This window comes from Hyalella azteca, unplaced genomic scaffold (genome assembly GCF_000764305.2).
Source record: "Hyalella azteca isolate HAZT.00-mixed unplaced genomic scaffold, Hazt_2.0.2 contig3927, whole genome shotgun sequence".
Lineage (NCBI taxonomy): Eukaryota > Metazoa > Arthropoda > Malacostraca > Amphipoda > Hyalellidae > Hyalella > Hyalella azteca.
This window is the reverse complement of record NW_025934156.1, coordinates 49389-72492: the sequence shown is the minus strand read 5'-3', so window position 1 is coordinate 72492 and position 23104 is coordinate 49389. Positions and strand designations below refer to the sequence as shown.

General features: G+C 43.0%; 1 protein-coding gene across 1 annotated transcript; it reads right to left on the bottom strand.

Annotated features, from left to right (window-relative positions):
• Window positions 1-1041: 1041 nt before the first annotated feature.
• LOC125177662 lies at window positions 1042-22809 on the bottom strand. Its single transcript, XM_047879831.1, has 24 exons — window positions 21831-22809; window positions 21087-21198; window positions 20384-20552; window positions 20086-20145; window positions 19156-19224; window positions 18203-18431; window positions 16970-17320; window positions 16495-16551; window positions 16277-16347; window positions 16021-16143; window positions 15077-15114; window positions 13423-13575; window positions 12955-13083; window positions 11874-11975; window positions 10900-11036; window positions 9929-10071; window positions 8986-9116; window positions 7558-7790; window positions 6782-6929; window positions 6017-6173; window positions 4236-4394; window positions 3932-4046; window positions 3325-3429; window positions 1042-2672 (listed from the first exon to the last, which is right to left on the bottom strand). The coding sequence occupies exons 1-24, from the start codon at window positions 22248-22250 to the stop codon at window positions 1917-1919; spliced, it is 4167 nt and encodes a 1388-aa protein (XP_047735787.1). The 5' UTR covers window positions 22251-22809; the 3' UTR covers window positions 1042-1916.
• Between the last annotated feature and the right edge of the window lie 295 nt (window positions 22810-23104).

Genomic DNA, 23104 nt, shown 5'->3' with positions numbered 1-23104 from the left:
CGGCAGACATTAACAAATATTGAAAACCACGACAACCATCACTCCTTCAAAGGTGGTTAAGTAATGAAGGAATAGCCAAGAAACTAAATATAAAAAAAAACACTACAATAACTCCTGCAAGTAATTCATGCCTCAATAACTGTCAAGTTAATTTTCAAAGGAAAAACGACCACGGATACTCAAATAAAGATTCGAACTAATAAGGGAAATTGGCGCCGTTTCAGAGTGGGGCCAGAGTGGAAAAAAATTAGCGTGAAAAGAAGTAACCAGCAGGAGGTGCAGCAACAGTAAATATTAATAATTAATTATTTGCATCAAAACTAAAGATCATAGCTGTGAATGAGGGACTGGAATGCAGGACATGAGGCACCAGTTTGTTCCTATGTAAGGATTGAGCCAGAGAATACATTCCAATCTCGTGAATTTTACACAACCGTTACGACGAAAAATATAATGAAAGTAAAAAACTACCAAGGCATTCCAAACCAGGAGAGGAAAAAGAAATGTAGGATTCTAAAGTATGAGATGCTTTAAACTGAAATTATTATATTAAGGATGTCTGAGGAACAGCTGCCGTGTTCAGACAACCGAGCGCAAATTTACTGGAAAACAAGTGCGTCCGTGGTTTGCTGCGAAGACTATTGTAAGTTTGAACTTCTCTTTTGTACATCAAGAAACTTGAAGGTTTCTGTACATATTCACATGAGGTGAAGATAAACGAGCAAGTCGCTCTTTAGAAACAGTTCCTGATCGTCGGACCTCTTGCGGCACTCGACTGAACAGGCGAGCACTCGACTGAACAGGTGAGGACTTGACTGAACAGGCGAGCACTCGACTGAACAGGCGAGCACTCGACTGAACAGGCAGGCACTCGACTGAACAGGCGGGTATCGACTGAACTGGAGCTGACTCGACTGAATCAGGAGACCCAACTGAATTTTACTGAAGCAATACAGGCGGAGGCATTTAAAAAAAATTCAGCGGGCGGGACGCTGGACGCATGCAGCACAAAACGCAATGTAAGCTGTCTCNGCTAAGACCTCCGGCCTAACGCGCTAAGACCTCCGGCCTAACGCGCTAAGACCTCCGGCCTAACGCGCTAAGACCTCCGGCCTAACGCGCTAAGACCTCCGGCCTAACGCGCTAAGACCTCCAGCTTGACGCGCTAAGACCTCCGGCCTAACGCGCTAGTAAAATTCCGGCAGCGGAGAAGGAAGAGATGGAAGGTTACCGTTACAGCAGCCATGGTGAGTTATAACACACCAGGTATACTGCACAGTTACTTAACGCCGCCAAGTTGAAACTGTTCCTTGAGGCAAATGAAGAGGAAGTACGTGTTAGCGTATGAAGGCAGCTATGAACAAGTCACGAGGGATAATGCTGTTTTTGGGGAAAACTAACCAGTTGTTGGATAATCTAAAACGCAGCAGAAACCAAGTATTTGCATGCACGCAATATCAATAACATACTAGACAATTGAGCACAATAATAATGCCATCATACTGAGAGGTGGGTGAGTGGCGGCGCCCTGAGAGTATTGCTTACATTCATGCCAGGGGCAGCGCTGTACAGTTGATTTAAATGGAAATAATTAGTTACAGAGTCGTTTAATGCACGCGTTACACCACAGAACGGAAACAATGATCAGGTCACGACAATCCACAAAAATAACAAAAAACCTGGCCAGCGAAATGGACTAAGTAGCAATAATGAGAAGTTGTATGCAGCAACTGTATTGTGGAGACAAGATGCGCCGACCACAACCTCCGCAGCCAGCGCCGGTGATTTCCTTAACTAAATTACCCGTCTTATGAAGGGGAGGGAAGCTAAGAAACTTAGCCTATCCTCGCCGGAGAATAGACAAGCTAGGAAGCTTTCCCCCCTAGGAATAGGAGCTGCCAGGGCTCCGGTAGCTGTTAGGATACAGAGGCAGCGACAGCTTCACCTGCTCGCAAAACAGCTTCTCGGTTCGGTAAAGAAGGCAAGCCGTTGCACTCCAAGCTGCTACGACTGCCGTCATTATTGTTATTATTATTGGCAAGCAGTTTGCAACTGCTGCTTAATGGGTCCATGCCCTCGCTGCCACCACCATCACTACCCCCACCATCACTACCACTGACGGTGCTACCACTAATGGTACTACCACTATTCGTCCAGAACGGATCAGCAAAACCAAGTCGGGAGAGCTCGCTTGCAGTGCAGGTCGCGGTGTCGTTGCTGTCAGGTATACGAGAGTCCGGCGCTTGGGGCGCGCCAGATCGAGATGATATTCTCACGTCATTTTCTAGTTCATTCCGAGAGCTGTTTTTGAGCTCATCCTCCTGGACATGAAGAGACTTCGGTCGATCTATTAACTCGATTCTAACGTCGTCTTCTTTGTTGTTAAGTTGCTCACGGTCTGCAGTTGTTCGGGTACACGGCGGACATATTACAACAGCTTCACGGTCTTCAGCGGTCAGCAGACACGCACTAGGATCAGAGGACGCGTCTTCTCTTTGTACTCCCCCAGCCCGGCTGTGGTATCCTGCAGGGAACCGATGGCTGGTCTCCAGTGAGTCTTCGTCGCGGTGGCTCCTGACGCAGTGGCGGGGCTCGACACGCAGGGGCACCGCAGTGCCGTTGCTGTGCTGGTGCAGCAGCGCCGCACTCACGTCCGCGTCACCGCCGGCACCCTGCCAACACAGCAACTTTCGTTAGAGCAGAAACGTCATTTTATTGCAGAAGAAAAGATAAGCGCAACTTTAGAAATTCTCTTCGTGGAAAAAAATCAGAATGCAAAAAATAATTCTCTAAAAGAACGGCAAAAAATGTAGCTATACACCGCAGGTGCAGACCACAGCACAAAATTTTACCCACACTTCAAAAATCTGAATAAATCGTAAACTCTGATAAATCGTAAACTACCAGTTATACAATAGCAAAATGGTTCAACAAAAGGACCGAATTACGCTGTATAAAATATGGCACCTGTATGAAATATGGCACCTGAGAACAAATGAAATATATGAAACATGTCACCTGAATTAAACATGTCACCTGTATGAAACATAGCACCTGTATAACATGTCACCTGTATAACATGTCACCTGTATAACATGTCACCTGTATGAAATGTCACCTGTATGAAACATGTCACCTGTATGAAACATGTCACCTGTATGAAACATAGCACCTGTATAACATGTCACCTGTATGAAACATGTCACCTGTATGACACATGTCACCTGTATAACATGTCACCTGTATGAAACATAGCACCTGTATAACATGTCACCTGTATGAAACATGTCACCTGTATGACATGTCACCTGTATAACAGGTCACCTGAGTGAGGGACGATGTAGCAGCGCTGCCGAGGGGCGAGGAAGGCAGGCTGGTGCAGCGCGGGTTGGTGAAGCCGTTCACGATCTTGTGGTCCGTGTAGGCGCCCTGACCGGCAAATATCATTGCAATTTAGCAGACAAAATATTTTCCGTTTGCTTGACATGGTCAAAATTTTGCAATAATTTTAATTTAGGATACAAAGATTTTCCATTTTTTCTACACGGTCAAGAAATAAAAAGATTAAATGCTTTTAATTTTGGATGCGAAATTTCCACCAGCTCCAATTTCCACGAAAATCCACAAGCTAAAGAATCAATACAATTTATTTACATTAATTAATTTAAAATTAATTATATCAAAACAATTTAAATAACAATTATGCGGAAAGCAACCTTCACTTACATCAGCTCTCATTACACATTCAGAAAACTGGATGGATAATATTGTCCAAACCGTGACAGTTTCTTTCCCACCATATAGAGGAAAGTATACGTTACCTGGCCACACTGGCCCAGGATGGTCCACACAAGGGGCAAAAAGTACATCGTCTTTTGGACAAATGCTCACTAATTCCTCTGAGTACATCAGTCACACCCAGAGTACCCACCTTAGCGTCTAGGGGCCCCGAGGAGAAGTCTGGGGGTATCTGGGTGAGCATGGGCACGTATGCCTCCATCTCGTGGGCACCCGCACCGCCCCCACCGCAGCCTGCACGCGAGTATCTGAACACGCGAACATCAGTACTAATTCCTTTGAGTACATCTCTGCCACACCCACATCGTCTTTTGGACAAATGCTCACTAATTCCTTTGAGTACATCTCTGCCACACCCACATCATCTTTTGGACAATTACTCACTCATTCCTCTGAGCACATCTCTGTCACACCCACATCGTCTTTTGGACAATTACTCAGTAATTCCTGTGAGTACATCAGTCACACCCAGAGTACCCACCTTAGCGTCTAGGGGCCCCGAGGAGAAGTCTGGGGGTATCTGGGTGAGCATGGGCACGTACGCCTCCATCTCGTGGGCACCCGCACCGCCCCCACCGCAGCCTGCACGCGAGTATCTGAACACGCGAACATCAGATCTTAGTGGTGGTATTTAGTGGTAGTAGTAGTATTAGTAGTTGTAGTAGTAGTGGTAGTGGTGTTAGTGGTAGTAGTAGTAGTAAACTAGTAGTAGTGCTTTAGTGGTGGTAGTGGTACTGGTAGTAGTTAGTAGGTATTGCTATTTAGTGGTGGTAGAAGTAGCAGTAGTAGTGGTAGTGGTAGTAGTAGTAATACTACTGCTACATCTAGTAGTGACAACTGTACATTAGGTAACAGTACAGTGTAGAGATATGTAGAGCAACAGTACAGTGTAGGCAGAGTATATGCAACACTTTTACTTGAATAAGTGGTTAACTGCATTAGTTTTAAATGTATTAGTTTTGTATTTTAGTGCTAGTGCTAGTTCCGGCAATATTAATGTTTTCAAGTACACACAGCGACATCGGGAGATCATCTTCTCATCAACGAGAACTTCTTCAAACATTAAAATGTAATTTTCATGGGTGATTGAAGAAAAACATCGTATCTATCGGCAATGCTACCAATTCCACAGCAGCAAAACACGGGCATAAATAAGAAGCTTTAGACTGAGAAATAAATGATAGTAAGATGAATTAGCATGCAGATAACTCAGAAAAAAATATAAATGTAATACATATACTGATATCACCGGACGCCGGCCGCAACTACCAAACTTGTCAGAATGATCAGAGCTCTTACGGCCAAACGCCGGTAACTATCTTGTAAAAAGTTCGATTGCATTTTATTGCACTGGGATGTTCATTACAACTTCGGTAACACGGATAAAACTTAGTTATATTTCAACAAAGCACAGTTAAAAAAACAGGCACGGTTAAAAGTTAAACTAGAGTGACATATATTGGGGAGCAGTTTACTTAATCTTTCACTGCACAGCCACGACTCAGCGTTAGAGCAAGGAATAGCTGAGAGTTGACAGAGTGGAGTGAGAACATGTATGAACCTCACTGTAGGGCTGGCGGGACACGACTAACTGACCGACTCACAGCTGCTCAGACCTGACCTTGCACTACGTCGCTACCGCCCAAGGAAGGTCCGGCATCAANCAGGACCAGTTGTAGCTGTCTCTTATACACATCTACATTGCCCATTAGAATGATAACTGCTTGAAACAGCGTCACCAGGGGCGGGATTTAAAAAATACAGCACAGCCGACAACAAAATAATAGCAACAACCAAGACCAAAAGCGCCCATTATAATTAAACTTCTTAAAAATTCTGCAATGTTGAACAAAGAGACATTACTGATAGATTGCAACAATGACAAAGATTGATACTTGTCCATAGTCATTTTTTAGGATTAACATTACCGGTATTATAAGTAGTATTAGTAACGCGCCGGTATTATAAGTAACATTAGTAATGCACCGGTATTAGAAACCCACCGGTGTTAGAAGTAGTATTTGTAACGCACCGGTATTAGAAGTAGTATTAGTAACGCACCGGTATTAGAAGTAGTATTAGTAACAGTATTAGTAACGCACCGGTATTATAAGTAACATTAGTAATGCACCGGTATTAGAAACCCACCGGTGTTAGAAGTAGTATTAGTAACGCACCGGTATTATAAGCAGTATTAGTAAGGGTATTAGTAACGCACCTTATTCCATTGATGACGTGCAGTCCATCAGCGTTGGCGGCAGCGGAGGAGGTCTGGCGCGGTCTGCCGTCGGAGGCGCGCGCTCTGATGAGGCAACAGATGACGAACGTGGCGAACAGCAGCACGCACAGCGTCCCCACCAGCGCGTACAGCAGACCTGTGCACAGTACAGCACAACGCTTAACTTTAACTTGGTTCAAGTGTTCAGCAGACCTGTGCACAGTACAGCTCGACGCTGGCTTTACTTTAATTTAGTGTAAGTGTACAGCAGACCTGTGCACAGTACAGCACAAACGCTGGCTTTACCTTTAGTTTAAGGTTGTGGTGATGGTCAAGGATCAGCGATGGTGTTGAGTGCCGGGCACTGAAACCTAAGCGCTTAAGAGTGCAACATTCAGCAACGTGAGTTCATTGGAGCCGCACTCGGCTAGAGCAGCGATCACATTTTGGCATCTCACAAAAAAATAGTTACTTGGACATGCAGTTAAACGTTCAATTGTTATGCTACACGATAAACGGCTTATTAATCTATGAAAAAAAGGGCCTTTCATTGTAGAAATGCATAATGGTTGTCTTATTATTTTCATCAGCACTGTAACCATAGTACTTTTGATGATGGTTTACAATATTTCTTCAACTGTTAGATTTTCCATAGAATAAAGAACACAGCTATGGTTAACTGACCAGTTATAGTTTTATACTAGGTAGGCTTAGTGACCAGCTACAGGAGGAGGTCTAGTGACCAGCTACAGGGCTGTGGCTCACTGGACTTGGCGTAGGCTCCTGACGGCGAAGGTTCGAGCCTCGCGCGGATGACGACAGGCAGCGCTTCGCTGGAGGCGCCGCAGCGGTCGTCCTGAGAGCAGCCGCGCACCCTGAACCAATACTCGGTGTTGGAGACGAGACCTGACACCTGCAAACAACAATACTCGGGCAAACAATACACTTGACACCTGAACATCTCTTAACATTTCTTCTCTCGCATCTCATAGCGGTGCATTTCGCAAGCCTTAAGAACCTCAGTATTAACCTCCCTAGAAGAAACTACTCGTTTATCATTCCCATCAAAATAAAATGATTAAATAGCAATAATTTTTATAATATTTGTCCAATTTCACAGCATTTATTACGATTATAGAACGATAAACGGTTATTAACTCATGATAATTGTAACTAAGATGGAGACAAATCAAGTCATAAGTAAGGCGATCTCTCACCACTGCTTCAGTTCTATCAAAAGTGACGCTATACTTGGTCCAGCAATTATGTTTATAATATTTCTTTTATTTCTGAGCATGCATTAAGATTATAGAAAGATAAATAGTTATTGCCTCATGATTATTGTAACTAAGATGGGAACAAATTAAGTCATAAGTAAGGCGATCTCTCACCACTGCTTCAGTTCGTCAAACGTAACGCTGTATTTGGTCCAGCAATTATGTTTATAATATTTATCACCTCATTAATAGTTATTACCTCATGATAATTGTAACTAAGAAGGGAACAAATTAAGTAATTAAGTAAGCAGTATGATCGCTCACCACTGCTTCAGTTCGATCAAAAGTGACGCTGTATTTGGTCCAGAGGGGCAGCGCAAGGCTCTTGTTCTGCGTGTAGAGGAGCTCGTAGGTGGCAGGCATGGGTGTCGCCTGACGAGGAACTGGTCCTCTGGAGGAGGTGGCTGCTGCTGCAGGTGATGAAGGAGGTTGCCATGTCACACGTACGGTGCTGGCGTCCACAGGTCTGTACTGTAAGTGCGTAGGCGCCGCTGGGACTGGGAAAAAAAATCAATTTAGAGGGTTTTAGTGTCGTCAGAAGAAAGCTTTCCGCAAGATTTGAAAATATCAGTAGCACGACTCTATGTAAACTGGCAAATGCATGACCGAAGTTAGCTGGGACTGGAAAAAATCAATTTTGAGGGATTTAGTGTCGTTAGTATAAAACTTTCCGCAAGATTTAAAAATGTCAGTAATACGACTCAATGTAAATTGGCAAATGCGTGACCGCTGATGGAACTGATAAAATCAAATTCGAAAAGATTACTGTATATATTTCGTTCACTTGAAAATATCAACTACATGAGCATTACTGCAAAACTATTCCGTCGAATGGTAGCCAACTTCTAATAATGGCCGAAATCTAGTTAATTAATCCACAAAAAAACGAGAAGAAATCCCCCATATCGGTTATCACCGCACGCCACTATTGTTGCCGTGGAGTTGAACTCCTCAACTATTCAACATATTATCTACGCTGAACATTCGACTAATGTCATACGCTATCAACAAAACAGCTATGCCGTGAAGATAAACTAAAATAAATAAATGGATCATATTGTCTAAATAGTAACACTTACAAATCCACTGCGCAAGCTGAGGAGATATCGCTATTTGGAGATAAACTTATCTCTCCTGATGCACGCACACTAAGACATGACTGAGACTCGGCCAAATATCGATGTATTTTCTGCCCTCGTAATTTTGAAAAAAATTCAAAATTTTCAAAATTGCGAAAAATTCAGAATTTTTTAAATTCTGAGTAATACTAATTTTGAGCGGAAAAAGGGGTATAAATTGTGCATCCTCTCTCACCTCATGTTGTAGTTAAGAAAGTGTGTCAATAGTTGGGGAAAAAGGAACAACAATTCTACATCCGCTCTCTGCTTACATTGTAGGGAAGAAAGTCTGTCAATAGTTGGACAATATTAGGTACACATTTTTATGGGTGCAGAGCACCTACCTCTGTCGGTGGTGGCGTTAAGACAATAGTTTAACAATATGAGCTACACATTTTTATGAGTGCAGATCACCTACCTCTGTCGGTGGTGGCGTTAAGACAGTGTATCAATAGTTGGACAAAATGAGCTACACATTTTTGTGAGTGCAGAGCACCTACCTCTGTCGGTGGTGGAGTTAAGACAATAGTTGGACAATATGAGCTACACATTTATGTGAGTGCAGAGCACCTACCTCTGTCGGTGGTGGCCACCTCTACGACGGGGCAGTAGGGGCCGTAGACGTCCTTGGAGACGTGCGCCCGTACGCTGAACTCGTACCACGTGAACGGCTTCAGGCCCGTGATGAGCACCTCGTTCACCATACTGCACATGAGCACCTCGTTCACCATACTGCACACCACATGACAAGCGTCATCACATCAGCTTATGACCAGCGTCACATTTTCAAGTCACATTTGGCATCAAGAAATGCCTTCCAAAGCAAACGGTTCAAAAAATATCTCATATCCATTGAATTTAGTATTCCCTTTTCTAAAATTATTAATTTCCCATCACTATTTGAAAACCTTCGAAAAAAGCAGACTGAACATCGTGAAAAATCATGAGATCAGTTGTGAAGTCAGTTTAATGTAAAACAACAGGTAAACAAGATTGATAATAAAATGCAAAAAATGTTCTAGTAAACTTAGCATTTTAAGTTCAATTGCGGGCGAATTAAAAAAATTTAAATTGATATAGAACCTTACGGTAATAAAATCAATATTAAAATTCAAATCAGGGCCTATATACGGTGACAAAATCAAGAGTACAAATGTTAGAGTGCATAACCTGTGTGCAATTAGCCTGGCTTGTTAGCGACCTACACTCAACTTCTAATATACCCTTGAAGTGATGAAAATAAGAGAATTAAATTAAATTAGAAGGCGCCTAACCTGTGGACAATGCGAGAGGCTTCTTATCGACCTACACTGAAGTTCCAATATACCCATGAAGTGATGATAATAAACAAAAACTAAAATAATAAGACTTATAACCTGTGTACGATGCGCGTGGGCTCGTTGGCAGAGGGCGGGATGGCGAGGTAGCGGACGGTGTAGTAATGTATGAGTAATGTATGTAATGTATGAGTAATGTATGAAGTGATGATAATAAACTAAAATAATAAGACTTATAACCTGTGTACGATGCGCGTGGGCTCGTTGGCAGAGGGCGGGATGGCGAGGTAGCGGACGGTGTAGTAATGCACGAGACTGCGCTGCTGCTCCGCTACTCTCCACCACAGCTGCACGCTCGTCTGACTCTGCACCTCCACCTCCAGCTGCACCATGATAACAGTGTTGTAGTGTGTTGACGATAACAAGATGTAGTGATACAGTAGCAAGGTGCACCAGAACACGGATGAGTTGTAGGATAACAAGGGTGAGTTGTTGTATATTGAAGATAACAGGGGCAAGCTGCAGCATAACAGGACCAGTTGTAGCGTGTTGAAGATAACAGGGGCGACATGGAGCATAACAGGGGGTAAGCTGCACCATAACAGGGGTGAGTTGTAGCAAAACAGGACTGAGTTGTAGCGTGTTGAAGATAAAATGGGCAACATGAAGCAAAACAGGAGCAAGATTGAACAAAACAGTAGCAAGCTGCAGCAGTATAAAGATTTCATTGCTCAAAAGTACGAAAAAAAGTACGGACAAAAGTAAGATGGACCGCCATGATCACAGATCAAATAAACCAGAAGATCACCTAAAACTGGTTACAATGTAGCGTCTGATCTGCGGTTCCAAATAAAAAACTTTCAGAAAGTATAAAATCGACATTCATCGATCATAGGAAAAAAATATACTTTAAGTAATGATTGCAGACAGACTAACATCGTTTACTTTCACAATAATTCTTTTAGATAAGTCAAAACAAACCTTGCTAGAAAATTTATATTATCCCCTGAATCAGAGGTGAAAATAAACAAGCAAGAAGAGGTTACCTCTTCATATTATCCCCTGAACCAAAGATCAAAGGAGGATTAAGGATTAGGAGGATTAAGAAGAAGATTAAAGATTAAGAAAAAGATTAAGGATTAGGAGGATTAAGGATTAGGAGGATTAAGGATTAGGAGTATTAAGGATTAGGAGGATTAAGAAGAGATTACCTGTTCAATGTCAGGAGAGAGGCGCGAGTCGATGGGGCTGGTGGAGTTGTGCGCGTGCGTCTGGACGACCTCGAGGGTTGGGTCGCCGTCCCCCGCCAGGTTGAAACCACGCACCTCAACCTGATACCAACCGGCCCCTGGGCGACAGATAAAGTGATATATTGTGGCATGTAGCACCAGTACATATTCTTAGTTCCAAATGTGGCATGCAGCATCAGTACATATTCTTAGTTCAAAAATATATAGGTTTCGGACGTAGCAGTCCCAGGCCACGCTAGAGAACCGTCTCAGTATTCGGTCGCCCCGGCAGCCAAAGCGTCGTGTCATGGCCACTTGATGGCTTCAGTAGCCATCATAAGCCAACTCAACGATATTTCAGTTCATATTACTAAATAAATGAGCAACAAAAACCCGGACACCGGATTTGATCAGAAAATGAAGATGAGAGTATAGGTTCAAGCAATATTGATTCACGAACTGATGAAGTTGAACAGCGATTGAAACTATGAATAAAACTTGACCAAAAGTTTAGTAAAGGTTAAAAATGGGATTAAAAATTCTCTTGAAAATTTTTGGAGAATTGTTAATTGTTGAATCTAAAGGTTTCATGCAGAGACATTTGGCCAAATTCAGCGATAAAAAAGTTCTTCATTTGGTGAAGAAAGAAAAATCATACGAATATCAATGAAGAAAGTTTCTTCTCTCGGCACATTAAAGTTTAAAAAAAAACACTATTCTTTAGTTAAAATTATCCATCACAATTTAAGATAATCATGCAAAACATCACTCAGAAAAACGAATGAGCCAAATTATCAAAATGGTAAAACTTTCTTTCGCGAAGCACGAACAGTGAGCGGACATGACACTGGTAACACAATCTAACTGGGTCAGGATGACCCACATAAGCCCCAAGAAAGCATCATCATTTGGACAAAATATTGCTTATTTCTGTGAGTGATGACCTCAGAACGCACCTAATCCAGCGATGATGTACGATGTGTTCGTGGCGGGCATGGTGACGGTCGGCTGCCACTGACCGTCCTCGCGTCTGTAGCGCAGACTGTAGCCCTCCAGCACTCATTTTTTCATAAATGAAAAAATGCGCTAAAAACGGTGAAAAAACGGTCCCACTGGCGTTCTAGTGGCCGGTCGCCCCGTGAAAATAAACTGTTTCGCCGTTTTCATCAGGTGTTTTACGGATTTCTAGTGTTAAATTACAATAAAAACGGCGACACGGTGTTTCTTTTCACGTGCCGACCGGCCACTGAAACGCCGGTAATACCGTTAACGGTAATTTTTCAGTATACCTACTAAACATCATTTTTTCGGTAACAGTGTACTAATCATCAAAAGTAGCCTTGAATCGTCCATTGGCCTCAGTTCCTGTAAAAAAATTAGATTAGAACCAGAGCACGGGTTGGTCTGTAAGGTGGACAACACACTTCATATTTTATGGCCACGGAATTACAGAATAGCTGTTTAATCTTGAGGTTAAAAATTCAACTTTCATTAAGAACTGAATCGTCCAGGAATATAGCCACGTACTAGTACCTAGATGCCGGGTTATATTCTAATGTGAAAGACAGAACACGGAACAAAAAATTAGTTTTATTAGCACAACACGTTCATTTAGAAGCGAAATCGCAGCACACATGATCCCTTAGTGCAGTTTATTGTAATTGTAACGGCGCAAGGCGTACTAGAAATGCAGTGAATTGTCATAAGCAGAGGTAGAGTAAGAAGTTTGAGAACAAGACGTAATTAGCCTGAATTATATAAATATTTAGACAGGTACCGGTGCACTGCTTGCTCTCAAGTCACGACGGTAAACTCTAATTTATTTTTCAAAATTTAGAAATATTTACACATGAATGGTAGAGAGGTTTACTGGCTGACTCCAAAGAACGAACTGACTGTGACTTTTACGTTGTAGTTGTAGCGGTATACCCACCTCCTTTGTGAACGATGAATATCGATCGTTCACTAATATTCATTATTCTATTGATGCTATCATTTGTTCTCATATGCCTTTTTGTTCATTCTGGCGAAATTTACGTAGTTTCCACTGCACTTTGTAGCCGATGATGGTGCCCCTGGCCACGGCGGGGGGCAGCATGGACCACTGCACCAGCAGCTCCGAGGGGGACACCACCTTCAGCTTCATCTTCGGCGCCTCCGTCGGGACTGAGGGCAATCGTAGTAATTAGTTAAATGTATAAATTAAATATATGTAATAAATTAGTCAAATAAATAAATTGTGCAACGATGAAAAATTTTTATAGGACCAAATATAAGTATAAACCAGGCCGCTGCACTGCACACAGCAGACCACAGCACCACCAAGAAGACCACAGCACACTGCAGACCACAGCACACAGCAGACAACAGACCACAGCAGACCACAGCACACAGCAGACCACAGCACACAGCAGACCACAGCACACAGCAGACCACAGCACACTGCAGACCACAGCACACAGCAGACCACAGCAGCCCCCAGCAGACCACAGCACCACGACTCACTCTCCTCGCCGGTGCGGAAGACGATGGCCTCTGAAGGGTCGCTGGCGACGTCGCTGAAGGCCCTCACGTAGACGGAGTAGTTGGTGTTGAGGGCGAGGTCCTTGAGGACGTGTGACGTGTTCCTCACAACCGTCTGCTGCTCCGCCTTGGTATCTGAGGCGAGAAACAAAACAGTCATGATCATGTGGATAATGTGTAGGAAATAATGGTCTTTGTGTCTTCTGCGAGCAACAAAAGTCATGATCATGTGGATAATGTGTAGGAAATAATAGTCTTTCCTTGACAAAATTTAGGGGCGTGTGCGACCATGCATTAGGGCCGCCAAGGACTCGGGGAGCACGTAAATCAGCTTCTCTTTGTCCGTTTCGGCTCAGGGTTTACGAGGCAGCCTTTGGGCAGCTTGCTAGCTCGGTATGACTAGGCTCGGCCAACCCTTGTCATACTCTCAAGCGACCCCAATCAGAATTTAGTTTTTTTAGTATATGTACCGCCGAAGCAGGTTTTAGTTCTGCATCAGCTTCTGATTACTCGAATCAGAAGCTGCCACGCCGCTAAATTTCGTCAGGGACTATAAAGTCGGACTGGAGATTCTGACCAGAAACTGATTTCGATCGGGTGGTTAAGTAGACCAAGAATAACCTAGCGCCGAGTGTAGTGACTATTGGGCCGTAGCCTTGGCCGAATTTTGTCAGAGTTGTGCCTTTTGCCGTCCCCGAATTTTGTCAGGGTTGTGCCTTATTTGTGTGGCAATATGATGGCGATGCAAAGTAGTGTATTGAAATGAAGCTTTTTGTGCTTCATTTTGTCTTTTGAACGTGCTTGAACATGTGATGCTTGAACATGTTTTGTGCTTGAACATGTCATGATGTAATCGCTGTCATCACATTTCAAATTTTCACAAAAAATTCCATTACCACCAATAATTTCCCATTTCCGTTATAACCTACTACGTGCTTGAATTTAATATGTAATTTTCAATGTTATACTTCTAAATCGATCAATTTGTGATGAATTTAACGTTACTTAGATAATAAATACGTGAAATTTTCGATTTAAAATGTATTGCATACTGCGAGAACTTGAATTAGGAAATATTAGATTATTTTGAGCCATTTTGCTGTAGAGAAAATAAGAAACATACTTCTTTCACAAATGAAAATAATGTGACACACAATAGGTGGAGAGGCCATCGCGGAAGCAATTAGGGTAGAATCGAAAAAATATGAATTAAAAAGAAGAAGCAACAAAGACCAGACAGCATAGATGTAGTTTGCAAGAGAACAGACAGCAAATATATAGTTTGTGAAAGAATCATTGAGTCTTACAATGTGTGAATCCCCGAGGCGAGTTTAGAGATACACTCAAAGAAATAAGTGAGACGTTGTCAAATAGCGTGCACTTATTGATCTTAAAAAGGCCTATCAGTGCTAAATTCGCCCTATAATCGTGTTGAGTAAGAGAAAATGTGTCCAAAATTAGACAACATGACCCATTCATCGTTCTCAGTGTAATGGAAATGCTTGAATACAAGAATCCTCGAGTCTGATGACACGCGGAGTTAAAGATACTAAAAATACTTAATACTTAATACTTACGCGGAGTTAAAGATGCTAAAAAATAGTTAAATGTAGTTGAGCTTGCAAGCTAAGCCTACCAAGTTTGGTGAGGTGNTGCAGCACAAACGGCATGGCACTGCAGCACAAACGGCATAGCATGCAGTACAAACGGCATAGCACTGCAGCACAAACGGCATGGCGCTGCAGCACAAACGGCATAGCACTGCAGCACAAACGGCATGGCGCTGCAGCACAAACGGCATAGCGCTGCAGCACAAACGGCATAGCATGCAGTACAAACGGCATAGCACTGCAGCACAAACGGCATAGCATGCAGTACAAACGGCATAGCACTGCAGGACAAACGGCATGGCACTGCAGCACAAACGACATAGCACTGCAGCACAAACGGCATAGCACTGCAGCACAAACGGCATGGCACTGCAGCACAAACGACATAGCACTGCAGCACAAACGGCATAGCGCTGCAGCACAAACGGCATAGCACTGCAGCACAAACGACACAGCACTGCAGCACAAACGACACAGCACTGCAGCACAAACGACATAGCACTGCAGCACAAACGACACAGCACTGCAGCACAAACGACACAGCACTGCAGCACAAACGACACAGCACTGCAGCACAAACCATTGCGTTTATATTATTTGAAAAGTTAGCTGCTTGAGGCACACGTTTCCTGCCTGCTTGAGAGCAAGACATTGGTCCAGCGCGTAGGCTTTAATATAAAATCAATAATAATAATAATAATACTAGTAACAATAATAATAATGATCTCACGCATATCCGGCCTGGTTGCGAGCAATACATTGATAGAGCGCGCAGGCTTTAATATAACACCAATAGCAATAATAATAATAGTAATAATAATAATATTAGTCTCACGCACATCCAGCCTGGTTGAGAGCAAGACATTGGTAGAGCGCGTAGGCTTTAATATAACAACAATAGCAATAATAATGATGATAATAATAACAATAATAATAATAGTAATAATATTAACAATAACAATAGTCTCACGCATATCCGGCCTGGTTGATCGCAAGACACTGGTAGAGCGCAGAGTCAGCGGTGACGCTGTTAGCAAAGATCAGTTGGTTGCCTTTGNACTGAGACGTCGCGCTTAGCAGGCTTCCAGGACACCTGGACACATCATACAACACATACATCACACATCCTACACATCACATGCAGGCTGTAGCCCTCCAGCACTGAGACGTCGCGCTTAGCAGGCTTCCAGGACACCTGGACACATCATACAACACATACATCACACATCCTACACATCACATGCAGGCTGTAGCCCTCCAGCACTGAGACGTCGCGCTTAGCAGGCTTCCAGGACACCTGGACACATCATACAACACATACATCACACATCCTACACATCACATGCAGGCTGTAGCCCTCCAGCACTGAGACGTCGCGCTTAGCAGGCTTCCAGGACACCTGGACACATCATACAACACATACATCACACATCCTACACATCACATGCAGGCTGTAGCCCTCCAGCACTGACACGTCCCGCTTAGCAGGCTTCCAGGACACCTGGACACATCATACATCACACATCCTACACATCACGCACATCACACATCCAACACATCACAAACATCCAACACATCACAAACATCCAAAACACATCCAGTGACTATAGCAGCACAATAGTTGCAAAGTAGAGTTATAAATCAAAGTAAAGTTACGTGTAAATGCAATCAAGAGTCGGGGTATCAATAGAACCTGCACGGACGTTAATATCTCGATTGCTCACTGATAAAGTGGAGAAAGTGGAGGTTAGTTTACCTCCTCAAACAAACATGTTTAACGAATAAAAAAAATAATACCAATTTCGAGAACAACTAACGAACAGGTACAAGATATTTACAAACACCGAATACATACAAACTTTCTTTCAGACGTACCTCACAAAGATAAAATAAATCAATGGAAGATTCATAATGTTTACCTTGATAGCCCAGCTGCCCTGGTCACTGCGATCGCTGGAACTGTTCAAGCCGACCCAGTAAACGGTGAGGTTAACAGTCGGGGGCAGAGGAAGAGGGGCCGGCAATGGAGCAGGAGTTCTGTAGTTTGTCCCAGTTTCTCTGCCGGGATTTTCTTTGCCATTTAGGACGGCGTCGTCGCTATCGTGATTGTCGCTACCGTAGAACTCGTCGTGGTCAGGTAGACGGATATGTTTCCAGTCGAGGTGTGGGCCTTCAGGATAAGCAAGAGAATTGCCCGCCAGCACTCGCACTGAGTAGGTCTCGCCAGGCTGCAGCTCCGTCAGTAGCAGCTCGTGGACGTTGGCGCTGGTCTGTGGATGACATGGAGAGGCTCGTGTTTACTGGCGCTATACTGTTAGAAAAAACGGTGAAAAAAGGTCCCACTGGCGTTCTATTGGCCGGTCGCCACGTGAAAATAAACTGTTTCGCCGTTTTCATCAGGTGTTTTACGGATTTCTAGTGTTAAATTAGAATAAAAACGGCGACACGGTGTTTCTTTTCACGCGCCGACCGGCCACTGAAACGCCGGTAATACCGTTAACTGTTCGACTCATTGAAAAAACGAACAAGAAGATTGTCAATAAAAAGCATGCTCTGGTATTCAATCAAACTTGCATAAAAGAGAAGCTTCTGCCGAACTACACCAATTTAAATTAATATATATGTACAATATTAAAATAGTTTAATAATTTATATATAATATATAAAGTTTTCATAGTTAATTAATTGCAGCTAAATATGTAATACTGAACACATTATTTTCATTCTAACGGTAACAAGTGAACAGATTCAATGCAATGAAAAAAAAGCAATTGAAGATGTTAGATGAATGCGCAGAAAACAGGAGCAATTGAAACAGATTTGATGCAATTACAAAAGAAGTAATTGAACTGATTTGATGCCATTGCAAAAGAAGAAAGTTACGGATTTGAAGCAATTGCAATAAAAAGCTACTGAAAACGTTTGATGCGGTGAATAATGTAATGCAAGGCTCATGGGATGCGGTACAGAATGTACTTTAATAATGTAAGAATGTAAGACTCACGGGATGCGGTACAGAATGTACTTTAATAATGTAAGAATGTAAGGCTCACGGGATGCGCTGAAGAATGTCCTGTAATAATGTAAGAATGTAAGACTCACGGGCTGCGGTGTAGAATGTACTGTAATAATGTAACATAAGACTCACGGGCTCTATGCCAGACAAGTTGGGGGAGCGGGAGGCCCGTGGCAAGACACTCGAGGGTGAGGTTCTGTCCCCTGCTGACGACGTGCTGACGGTGGTAGGGAGACAGGAAGACAGCGGTGTGGGTCTCTGTGTCCAGGACGTGTTCAGGCGTGAGGTCCATCGCGTGGTCCACCGTCAGGGCCTCACCCACAGAGCTGCGGGTCTTGTTCGCCAGGGCGTTGTGGGCCACACATCTGCACCACACATAACTATTATTTCTAATTTATTGCAATTGTTAATCATATGTGCTATAGTTATTGTAATTATTTGTACCTGCGTGGGCTACACATCTGAAACAAAACATAACTATTATTTATTACAATTATTAATCATATATTCTATAATTATTGATATTATTAAGAACTCATTAATGTTATATTGCTATGCAGTGGAATTATTTAGAATCTATTCATATTATCGTGTGACTTATGGAACTTATTATTCATAAAAATTGCAGTTGTTCAACAAAGCATAATAAAGTTTCTTCAACGATATCAACTCGTAATCAACGTTTTTTCAACTAAATCACCTTGTAATAGACGTTTTCTCAACTAAAATAACAGGCAATCAACGTTTTCTTAAATAAATAAATTGGTAATCAACATTTTCTCAACTAAATCAACTGATAATCACCGTTTTCTCAACTAAATCAACTGGTAATCAACGTTGTCCAAACGAAATCCGCCCATAATCAGTGTTGTTTCGACGTCATCTGCCAAAAGTTGGCAGAGTTTATACAGTTGGCAGAGTCTGCACCCTAACAAAATTCGGGGTAATCTTCAGCCTCTGCCCCAGAGTTGCTATGTTCGCGTTAGAGTTATTCTAGGTCAGTTGGCCAACTGATCGCAATCAGCGACTATGCAGCTAGTTGGACTAGTCTACAGTTGGCAGAGTCTACAGTTGGCCGAGTCTGCCCACCTGTACAGTCCGGAGTCTGACTGCTGTAGAGGAGCGATCTGCAGCACGCCAGGCTCCACGAGCGTCAGTCTTGGAAGAAATAAATTATTTTCTATTTTAAATATATTATATAATATATATTACATTAGTAAATTTATTATAACATGAAATTAGTCGTCAAGAAAAAATAAGTTATCAAAATAAGCAAAAAGAAAAACTCAAACATTAAATTATTCTTCACGGGAAGCAAATACAAGTAAATTTATTTCTATAGTGTCTCGTCTACACAGGAAACACCGGAAAACAAACATAAAATTCGCGAACAATGTAAAAAAGTTCTTTGCGCAGGTGGTGAAGGAGGTCTAACACTTGAATGTCTTAGGCATCAATTTTAGACGAACTAGAAAGATAAACAGGAATGTGTTTAATTATTATGTTTTGAAAGCCCATGAAGTGTGATATTATTAACAATCCATAAACTAGCGTCATGATGGATCTATGACGTCCATAACTACGATGTCAACTATGGACTAGCGTCCATAAACTATGACACTGCAGGAAGGAAGCTTTTATTAACTAGCATCATGAAAGCCATTGAAATGTACCATTAAATAACCTTTTTTTATAAATTACCATACAATACAAATGGCAATTAAATAACTTACCATAAAACACCGAAAACAAGCTGCCATAAAACCACAATTATCCTACCATAAAACAGCACAAATAACCTAGCATAAATTACCCATATAACCTACCATAAAGTACCCCATATAACCAACCATGATGTACCCCTCATAACCTACCATAAAGTACCCACACATAACCTACCATAAAGTACCCCATATAACCTACCATAAAGTACCCCACATAACCTACCATAAAGTACCCCACATAACTCACCATAAAGTACCCCATATAACCTACCATAAAGTACCCCACATAACCTACCTGTCATCAGACAGCAGAGGGACGCCGTCCCTGTACCAGGACAGACGGGCGGGAGGGAAGCTGTCCACATAACCTACCATAAAGTAACCCTCATAACCTACCATAAAGTACCCCACATAACCTACCATAAAGTACCCCACATAACCTACCATAAAGTACCTCACATAACCTACCTGTCATCAGACAGCAGAGGGACGCCGTCCCTGTACCAGGACAGACGGGCGGGAGGGAAGCTGTCCACATAACCTACCATAAAGTACCCCACATAACCTACCATAAAGTACCTCACATAACCTACCTGTCATCAGACAGCAGAGGGACGCCGTCCCTGTACCAGGACAGACGGGCGGGAGGGAAGCTGTCCACGTCGCAGTAGAGGCGCGCTGCGGCCCCCGCCACCACCCGTCCCTCACTGGACGGGCGTCCACCGCCCTCAGAGACGTCGACCCTGACGTTGCGGCTCAGGTCTGCCATGGACATTTGTTCATCACATTAATAGCATTATATGTTTGTTGGTTTTGTTCATTATATTAATAGCATTATATATATGATGATTTTGTTCATTATATACATTAAATTCTATATTTGTTTATTTTGTTCATCATATTAATAGGATTATATAATTGTTCAAGTTGATTTTGTTCATTATATACATTAGATTATATATTTATTGATTTTGTTCATTATATACATGGGATTATATGTGTGTTGAATTTGTTCATTATCTACATGGGATTATATATTTGTTGATTTGATTCATTATTTTAGTGTGATTATATCATAATATGCTTCATTAATGACAAGTAATTCATGATAGATACTCGTTAAAATGAGTTAATTCCATTTCTTGACCTAGCTATGAATACATGGTATTATATCATTATATAGTTCATTAATGACTACTAATTGATGATAGATATACTTGTTAAAATGAGTTAATTCCGCTTCTTGACATAGCCATGACAGTGCGCAGCATGGACCGACATAGCACTAAGACTCACTGGCGACTTTCAAGCGTATGGGCGGGCCGGAGATGTTGCCGATGGCGGTGTGCACCACACAGCGGTACTCGCCTTCATCGCTCATGCGGCGACCACCACGACGCACCACCACCTGCCCGCATCACCTTCATCATCCTACCGTCATCACCCTCATCACACCGCCGTCAACACCCTCATCACACTACCATCAACACAATACCGTCATCAACCTCATCACACTACCATCATCACATCGCCGTCTTCACCCTCATCACACCATCATCAACACAATACCGTCATCAACCTCACTACTATCAACACAATACCGTCTTCACCCTCATCACGCTACCATCAACACAATACCGTCTTCACCATCATTACCTTACCATCAACACAATACCGTCATTACCATCATCACACTACCATCAACACAATACCGTCCTCACCATCATTACCTTACCATCAACACAATACCGTCTTCACCATCATCACACCACCATCAACACAATACCGTCATCACACTAAAAGTGTATCAATTCTAAAATCCACTCTCATGAATCATTTGTTCACCTGAACGAATCACGGTTACATTGAAATGTCACCTACAGCACTTATAACAGTTTGAATTTTGAAACGCTGAATCATCAAGTAAAATCTTAACCAATGAATATTACATAATTCTTCTAGCGATTAAAAATAAATTTCTCGAAGGATTTGATGCAATTGGATAAATTGATTAAAGGTATGAGAGTAGAGAGAGCGCACCTTGGTAATGTTTAGGTGGCCAGTAGCGGTGGTGATGTGGCGACGGTTGCTCACTTCAACGTCATTCTTGAGCCATGTTACGGTCGCGGCCGAGAACACGGCCGACTGTCGGCCAGCGCCGGGTGTCGGCGGCGAACTGCTGTCCACCGGCGCCGCATCGTCAGCATCAGAGGCGAAATTTCGGCCGCCGTTCGCCCGTGACCGGCCGTTCTTGGGCAGACTGCGGTTGACTTCAGACGGCAGACGTCCGCTGTTAGGGGGCGGCTGAGCGATCTCGGTTTGAGCAAGATCGCTGTCAATGCTGTCGTTATCTGGGAACAAGCGCTGCTTCTCGACTAAATCCTTGGAAGAAACTGAGAAAGCTTGATCGTCGTGGGACGAAATGTTAATATCTGGTGAAGATTCCAGCACAGGTGACATGACGGACAACCCGTCGACATCAGGATCAACAACTGTCAGCCCTAAAGATGATGATGGAATAGGATCAGGCGATGACGATGATGGCGGCTGCGGCGATGACGATAATAATGATGAAGTTTGCGGAGGTGAAAGTGGCAATAATACGGATGATGAGGTAGCAGTGTTAGGACTACTGAAGTTACTGCTGCTGTCACCCAACGCAGTACCTCCAGCAAAGGCTTTGGCGGGCTTGGCTATGAGGTCACTTGTACTATCGTCGCTGTAATAATCGTAATACTGAGGTGACTGAGCACTCTCTGTGTAGTAGTGGTAGTGGAGGGCGGGGCGAGACGCACTGTAGTCCCTAGCACCGTACTCTTCAGCGTAAGGGTCTTCGTAAAGGTCGTCTGAGTAGGAAGGATTAGGTGGCGGTGGTTTACGTTGTTGTTGTTGCTGCTGCTGCTGTTGTTGTTCCTGTTGTTGTTGGTGCTCGAGGCGGTGCAAAGGGTGGCTGAGGCTGCCCAGGTCACAGTGCAGTAACACGGGCTCTCCTCGCACCGCATACACTGTCCTGGGCAGGGTCCTGTACACGACCCCCTCAACCACCGTCTCCCCCCCAGAGCCCCTTACTGCATCCCCCCACACGCCTCCACTCTGTCCTGTGAAGTGATAAAAAAGTTACATTACATTTAAAAAACGAAATTAATATTACATTACAGTAAGCGAATTACTGATATTCAGTACGACGCATTCTCAGACCAGACAGGAACAGCTGTGCGACAGTTGACACAATTTAACTTCTTCGGCAGCTTAGTAAGCCCTGTTAATAATTGTCCGTTAACGGCCATACCATATAATATTATTCAATTAACTAA